We start from the raw sequence: 8,891 nt of genomic DNA on the forward strand, positions 1-8,891 counted from the left end.
CCCTAACCGCCCCCGTGAACTGAGTGACCCCGGGCCACTTCGCAGAGTTGACCACATGGCTGCGGGTCACGAGTAGGCCAGGCCGGGTAAGGACAACAGATTTCCTTCCCTAAAAAGGGGCACTCGTGAACCAGGTGGCTTTTTAAACGACATCCAACACCGAGACTTGCATTTCACCCCGGGCTCGGAGCCAGTAGCTGAGGAGCGGGGAGCAGGAGGGGGCCTGAAGGGGATGTCCTGAGCCTTCCCCGTATCTAACCCAATGTCTGTGCATTGCAGCGCTGGGCATCAGGCAAGCAGCCAGGCGGTTTCGAGAGAGTGGAGGGTCACTTTAGTCCAGAACTTGGATAATCGCTCAGGAGAAACACGTTACCGAAGCTTCCCATCTCACACCCATCAGGGCAAACGCAAGAACCCCAAATTTCGCACCGCACCCGCCATGAGAAACGCAAGAAAGCCAAATTTTAATACTGCACTCACGAGAACAGACACAAGAACACCAAATTTCACACTGCACCCATCAGGGCAAAAGCAAGAACCCCAGATTTCATTTCACACCTATCAGGGCAAAAGCAAGAACCCCAAATTTCAACTCACACCCATCAGGGCAAACACAAGAACTCCAAATTTCATTTCACACCCATCAGGGCAAACACAAGAACTCCAAATTTCATTTCACACTCATCAGGACAAACACAAGAACATCAAATTTCATATTGCACTCATCAGGACAAACACAAGAACGCCAAATTTCACACTGCACTCATCAGAACAAACACAAGAACGCCAAATTTCACACTGCACTCATCAGGACAAACACAAGAACGCCAAATTTCACACTGCACTCATCAGGACAAACACAAGAACGCCAAATTTCACACTGCACTCATCAGGACAAACACAAGAACGCTAAATTTCACACTGCACTCATCAGGGCAAACACAAGAACGCCAAATTTCACACTGCACTCATCAGGACAAACACAAGAACGCCAAATTTCACACTGCACTCATCAGGACAAACACAAGAACGCCAAATTTCACACTGCACTCATCAGGACAAACACAAGAACGCCAAATTTCACACTGCACTCATCAGGACAAACACAAGAACATCAAATTTCACACTGCACCCATCAGAGCAAAAGCAAGAACCCCAAATTTCATCTCACACCCATCAGGGCAAAAGCAACACCACCAAATTTCACACTGCACCCGACATGAAAAACGCAAGAAAGCCAAATTTTAATACTGCACTCACGAGGACAGACACAAGAACACCATCTCACAGCCATCAGGACAAACACAAGAACGCCAAATTTCACATTGCACCCTTCAGGACAAGCACAAGAACGCTAAATTTCATCTCACACCCTTCAGGACAAACATAAGAACTCCAAATTTCATTTCACACCCATCAGGACAAACATAAGAACACCAAATTTCATCTCACACCCATCAGGACAAACACAAGAACGCCAAATTTCACATTGCACCCTTCAGGACAAACACAAGAACTCCAAATTTCATTTCACACCCATCAGGACAAACACAAGAACGCCAAATTTCATACTGCTCTCCTCAGGACAAACACAAGAACACCAAATTTCATACTGCACTCATCAGGACACACACACAAGAACACCAAATTTCATACTGCAATCACTTAGACAAGCACAAGAACACCAAATTTCATACTGCACTCACTAAGACAAACACACGAACACCAAATTTCATTTCACACCCATCAGGACAAACACAAGAACACCAAATTTCATACTGCACTCATCAGGACACACACAAAAAAGTCAAATTTCACACTGCACTCACTAAGCCAAGCACAAGAACGCCAAATTTCATACTGCACTCATCAGGACAAACACAAGAAAGTCAAATTTTACACTGCACTCACTAAGACAAGCACAAGAATGCCAAATTTCATCTGGCACATGAGAAATGCAACAATGCCAAATTACAAACGATCAACACTTGATACCGATTTGTTGAAATTTGGCATTCTTGTGGTTGTCCTGGTGGGTGCACGATGAAAATCTTCAACATCTTTCGTCAGCAATATGAATAGTACAGATGCATTTAAGGGCAAGCTGGCCAAACGTGAGGGAGAAAGAATAGAAGGATGTGTTCATGGGGAAAGGGGAAAGTTGGGGGGGGAGGCTCAGCATGCAGTTTTCGGGCCAATTAGCCTAATTCTGTGCTGCAAGTACATGGTAATACCTGTTTATGGTGTGCGTTGTAGTGTAGAGGAGAGTTGGTCTGCATCTTACACCCGCCTCCTCTGTCGCTGATGCCGACACTGTCCGTGAGCTCCAGCGTGGCCAAAGTGCCGGGGACCTGCTGCAGGGCATACTGGGTGCTGACCACATTCTGGACAGCCGGTCTCGGGGACGAGCTGTCCAGGTACTGGGTCCCCTGCTGACCCAGCCTCTGCTCGACGCCGCTGAAGAACACCCCACCTGCAGGGAGAAAAGGGGACGGGCGCGTTGGTTAGATACAGAGTAAAGCTCCCTCTACACTGTCCCCATCAAACACTCCCAGGACAGGTACAGCATGGGGTTAGATAGAGTAAAGCTCCCTCTACACTGTCCCCATCAAACACTCCCAGGACAGGTACAGCACGGGGTTAGATACAGAGTAAAGCTCCCTCTACACTGTCCCCATCAAACACTCCCAGGACAGGTACAGCACAGGGTTAGATACAGAGTAAATCTCCCTCTACACTGTCCCCATCAAAACACTCCCAGGACAGGTACAGCACGGGGTTAGATACAGAGTAAAGCTCCCTCTACACCGTCCCCATCAAACACTCCCAGGACAGGTACAGCACGGGGTCAGATACAGATTAAAGCTCCCTCTACACCGCCCCCATCAAATACTCCAAGGACAGGTACAGCACGGGGTTAGATACAGAGTAAAGCTCCCTCTACACTGTCCCCATCAAACACTCCCAGGACAGGTACAGCACAGGGTTAGATACAGAGTAAAGCTCCTTCTTGGCAACTGGTGGTAGCCTTCAATGGTGGTGCATTGAATGGAAACCGGGCATGGACAAGGTGGTGAGAATTGGAGGAGCGCAGAGATCTTGGGAGGGCTGTTGAGTTGGAGCGAGGTTACAGATTTCAGTCCGGGCAGCGGCAACATTGATTCCATAACCAGCTTCACTAAAGCAGACGAGCTGGACATGATCTGATAGTTGTTTGTGGGAGCTTGCTGTGCACAAACCATTTGCCACACTTCCTGCATCACAACAGGGGCTACATTTTCTTTGACAAAGCGCTCGACCGGTTTTGGAGCGCTTTCGGCTGGCCGAAGTCAGGCACTATACAAAGGCAAGGTTTCCTTGCTTTAAGCAAATCTATGGTTACGCACTAGCTTGTTTCCTTCCAGTGCAACGGACCACATTCTGAATATCTGCATCTGTCGGAGCTAACATGGGCAGCAGTCCAGAACTCAAAACGCTCCCAGGACATGTACAGCACAAGGTTAGATATATCGTACACACGAACAAGGAGCACGAGTAGGCCACTCAGCCCCTCGAGCCTGCCCTGGTACTTAAGATCACAGCTGATCTGACAGTAACCTCAAATCTGCATCTCGCCTACCCGCACCTCCCCCCCCCCACCCCCCACAACCTTCCACCCCCTTGCTTACCAAGAATCTATCCCCCTCGGCTGTAAAAACATTCACAGGCTCTGCTTCCACCACCCTTTCAGGAAGAGTCCCAAAGACTCTCTGCCGTCAGAGAAAAAAATTTCGCCTCATCTCTGTTTTAAATGGACGACCCCTTATTTTTAAACAGTGACTCCCTAGTTCTAGATTCTCCCTAAAGAGGAAAGGTCCTCTCCACCCTGTCCAAGACCCCTCAAGGATCTTAAATGTTTCAATTACTCTTCTAAACTCCAGCGGATACAAGCCTAGCCTGTCCACCCTTTCCTCACAAGACAACCCGCCCATTCCAGGTATTAGTCTGGTAAACCTTCTCTGAACTGCTTCCAACGCATTTACATCCTCCCTTATACGGTACACAGTGCTCCAAACGTGGTCTCACCAGTGTGCTCTGAATAACTGAAGCATAACCTTCCTACTTTCGTGTTCAATTCCCCCCAATAAATGATGACATTCCATTGGCTTTCCCAATTGCTTGCTGTGGCCTTTTGTGATTCATGCACTAGGACACCCAGATCCCTCTACATCCTCTAACCCTTGAAATTTACTCTTCCGCCAAAAATGGACGTTTTGACATTTGCCCACATTATACCACATTTGCCGGATCTTCGCCCACCCGCTTCACCTAAGTCACTTTGTCGTCTCATGTTCTCTTCGCAGCTTCCTTTCTGACCTATCTCCGTGCCATCAAATTTGGCGACCACCCCATCCATCCGAGTCATTTATATAAATTATAAACAGTTGAGGTCCCAGCACTGATCCCTGTGACACACCACTCCTTATATCTTGCCAACCCAAAAAAAAAGACCCATTTATACCTCCTCGGCCATTTATCCTCCGCCTTTTTCGCCAACTCCAGCATGATGCCACCACCAAACACATCTTCCCTTCACCACCCGCACCCCCCCCCACCCCCAACCCAACAGCATTCCGTAGGGATCGATCCCCCAACCCCGTGACACCCTGGTCCACTCCTCCATCACCCTCTATTCCTCAAACCCCTCCCACGGCACCTCACCATGCAACCGCAGAAGGTGCAACACCTGCCCCTTCACTTCCCCTCTCCTCACCATCCAAGGGCCCAAACACTCCTCTCAAGTTAGCAGCATTTCACTTGTACTTCCCTCAACTTAGTCTACTGCATTCGCTGCTCCCAATGAGGTTTCCTCTACATTGGAGAGACCAAACGTAAACTGGGTGACCGCTTTGCGGAACACCTTCGGTCTGTCCGCAAGAAAGACCCAAACCTCCCTGTCGCTTGCCATTTTAACACTCCACCCTGCTCTCATGCCCACATGGCCGTCCTTGGCCTGCTGCATTGTTCCAGTGAAGCCCAACGCAAACTGGAGGTACAGCACCTCATCTTCCGACTAGGCACTTTACAGCCTTCCGGACTGAATATTGAGTTCAACAATTTTAGAGCATGAATTCTCTCCTCCATCCCCACCCCCTTTCCGTTTATTCCCCCTCCTTTTTGTTTTTTTCCAATAATTTATATAGATTTTTCTATTCCTACCTATTTCCATTATTTTTAAATGTATTTCCATCCATTGTTTTGTCTCTACCTTTGAGCCTATTTCGATTCCTTCACCCCCACCCCACCAGGGCTATCTGTACCTTGCTCATCCTGCTTTCTACCCTTAATTAGCACGTTCCTTTAGATAATATCACCTTCAACACCTCTTTGTCCTTTTGTCTGTGACATCTTTTGGTTATCTCCACCTATCACTGGCCCTCTATCCAGCTCTTCTTGTCCCAAACAACCAACACCACCCCCCATCACCCCCCACCTTAAACCAGCTTATATTTCATCTCTTTTCTATTTTTCCTTAGTTCTGTTGAAGGGTCATGAGGACTCGAAACGTCAATTGTGCTCTTCTCCGCCGATGCTGCCAGACCTGCTGAGTTTTCCCAGGTATTTCTGTTTTTGTTTTGGATTTCCAGCATACGCAGTTCTTTGCTTTTATTTTTTAACCAATTTATACCTACTCTCTGCTTCCTGTTAGCCAGGCAATCTTCCATCCATGCCAATATGTTACCACCTGCACCATGAGCTTTTATTTTCTATAATAACCTTTGATGTGACACCCTATCAAATGCCGTCTGGAAATCTAAGTGCAGTACATCCACCGGTTCCCCTTTATGCACAGCAATGTTACTTCCTCAAAGAACTCCAATAAGTTGGTTAAACAGGATTCCCCTTTCACAAAACCATGTTGACTCTGCCTCATGACCTTAATCTTATCCACATGCCCTGCTACAGCATCTTTAATAATAGCTCGTAACGTTTTCCCTTCGACAGATGTTAAGCTAACTGGCCTGTCGTTCCCCACTTTTTGTCTCCCTCCCTTTTTGAATAATGGAGTTAACATCTGCTATCTTCCAATCTAATGGGGCCTTCCCAGAATCTCGGGAGTTTCGGAAAATTAAAACCAAACCACCAACTTTCTCACTGGCCACTTAAGACCCTCGGATGAAGTTCACGAGGACCCGGGCACTTGTCAGCCCACAGCTCCAACAATTTACTCAGTGCCACTACTCTGATAATTGTAATTTTCCTGAGTTCCTCCCTCCTTCTGGGATGTTATTTGTAGCCGATATAGTAAAGCTTCCTCTCCACCGTCCCCATCAATCACTCCCAGGACAGGTACAGCACGGGGTTAGACAGAGAGTAAAGCTCCCCCTACACTGTCCCCATCAAACACTCCCAGGACAGGTACAGCACGGGGTGAGATACAGAGTAAATCTCCCTCTACACTGTCCCCATCAAACACTCCCAGGACAGGTACAGCACGGGGTTAGATACAGAGTAAAGCTCCCTCTACACCGTCTCCATCAAACACTCCCAGGACAGGTACAGCACAGGGTTAGATACAGAGTAAAGCTTCCTCTACACTGGAGCTCTACAGACTTGTATACACAGGCCACCTGTAACACAGCGAGAGCTGCCACATGATTTCAGCCAATTATCGAATAAGATTTGATGCTGAGCCACAGGAGATAACAGGGCAGAAGTGCAAAGTTTGTAAAAGAGGAGAGCTGGAGAGGTTCGGGGAGAGAATTCCAACGTTTATGGGGGTTAGCAGCACAAAGCACAGCCAAGGGCTGAAGTGGTTAAACTGGGGATACACAAAGGGCCAGGACTGAAAGGAGTGTAGGCATCTCAATGGGTTGTGGGGAACACAGGACATTAAGGCATTTGTGTTGGGGAGGTGGAGTCACTGAGGCCTTGTCAGAATTTGAAAACGGAGACGTTGCCGGACCGGGAGCCAGTGTGGGGTCAGTGATCACATGGGGTGACGGGTGAATGGGGCTCGGTGCGAGTTCGGACGTGGGAGGGGGGGTGGCGGACAGCAGAGTTTTGTACGAGCTGAAGTTTACGGAGGGTCGGGTGTGGGAGTGGTCGAGTCCAGAGGGAACGAAGATTCGGATGAGGGTTTTGGCGGCCAACCAGCTGAGACGGGGTTGGGGGTTGGGTGAGGTTACGGAGGGAGAAACGGGCCATCTTAGCAACAGGGGAAGTAGAACCCAGCACAGAGTCGCGCTCCCCCACCACCCCCCTCCCCGGACGGCGCCGTCAAACACTCCCATCAGCGGATTTCCCTGCCCCCCGCCCCCCAGCACATTGTGTCGCTCACTGGCTCCTCCTGTTCCCTACCTGGATGCTGTGCAGTACCCCTGTCGTCTTCAACGTCTCCTTCCACGGTGTTGGTTTAAGATGCAACACTGGTCCTGCCTCGTCCAACACAGGGTTTTGGTGGTGGTGTGGGGGGGGGGGGGGGGGGGGGGGGGAGAAAAAATAAACTGGTATCGGTTAAACCGCTCCAAAAACAGACATCCGCGTCTCTGCGTAGCGCGTCCCATCGACAGGTCTAACCAGGCCCCAGGCTGGAGTCGACTGCGTTCAGCTCTGAGCACTGCCGCCTCCGGTTGATTCCGCTGACCTTCCGAGGTGCCTGCAGCACAGATTCCCCGGGTTCCCATCGAGCCGCCTCTTCCTGTGCCTATGCCGCTTTGCCAACAATTCTTCTGCCACCCCCACCGTCACCCCCACGTCGACCCACCGCCGATAAACTGCTGACACGAGACGCACAGAGCGCCAAGTCCCCTGCAGCCAGTGAAGGGCTCTCTGAAATGGCACCGACTGCGCGAGATAGGGCAGATAATTTGTGCACAGCAAGCTCACACAAACAGCCACGTGAAAATAACCCACATCAACTTTGTCCAGTGGTTTTGGCGGAGGTATGAGCATTAGGCCCAGGACACCCTCTGATGATTGTACAATGTTCAGCACCATTCGCGACTCCCCAGATACTGAAGCAGCCCAAATCCAAATGCAGCAAGACCTGGACAATATCCAGGTTTGGGCTGACAAGTGGTGAGTAACATTCACACCCACACAAGTGCCAGGCAATGACCATCTCCAACAAGAGAGAATCTAACCATTACCCCTTGGCGTTCAATGGCATTACCATCACTGAATCCCCCACTATCAACATCCTGGGGGTTACCATTGACCAGAAACTGAACTGGACCAGCCATATAAATACTGTGGCTTCAACAGCAGGTCGGAGGCTGGGAATCCTGCGGAGAGTAACTCACCTCCTGACTCCCCAAAGCCTGTCCACCATCTACAAGGCACCAGTCAGGAGTGTGATGGGACACTCCCCACTTGCCTGGATGAGTGCAGCTCCCACAACAGTCAGGAAGCTCGATACCATCCAGGACAAAGCAGCCCCGCTTGATCGGCACCCCATCCACAAACATTCACTCCCTCCACCACCGATGCACAGTGGCAGCAGTGTGTGTACCACCTACAAGATGCACTGCAGCAACTCGTCAAGGCTCCTTCAACAGCGCCGCCCAAACCCACGACCTCTACCATCTAGAAGGACAAGGGCAGCAGACACATGGGGAACACCACCACCTGGAAGTTCCCCTCCGAGCCGCTCACCATCCCGACTTGGGATTACCCATGCTGGTCACGTAGTGGGATCTTACTCTGCACTAACTGGCTGCAGTGCGCAATACGGCACTCTGAAATACAAGCCTCTCACTCCTTGGAGGGAGAACTTGGTTGTGATTGCCTCGTCTGATTCTGGTCTCTTTCACACGTTTCTCCCCCCCCCCACCACCACTTTAATCCCTCCTCCACTTGCCTTCAGCTGCCTGCAACCCAAGCTCTGGAATAAGAACACAAGGAAAAGA

At 49.8% G+C, this 8,891-nt stretch overlaps 1 protein-coding gene across 1 annotated transcript in view; it reads right to left on the reverse strand.

Moving 5' to 3' along the window:
- Positions 1 to 8,891, reverse strand: part of LOC121274785 (helicase SRCAP-like) — a 67,404-nt gene that overhangs the window by 47,803 nt on the left and 10,710 nt on the right. Inside the window, exon 2 of the mRNA XM_041182136.1 lies at positions 7,342 to 7,415. Coding sequence (XP_041038070.1) covers positions 7,342 to 7,415 — 74 coding nt within the window. The remainder of the gene's footprint in view (positions 1 to 7,341; positions 7,416 to 8,891) is intronic.

The sequence above is a fragment of the Carcharodon carcharias genome, assembly GCF_017639515.1.
Source record: "Carcharodon carcharias isolate sCarCar2 chromosome 38 unlocalized genomic scaffold, sCarCar2.pri SUPER_38_unloc_2, whole genome shotgun sequence".
In the NCBI taxonomy this organism is placed as follows: Eukaryota; Metazoa; Chordata; class Chondrichthyes; order Lamniformes; family Lamnidae; genus Carcharodon; species Carcharodon carcharias.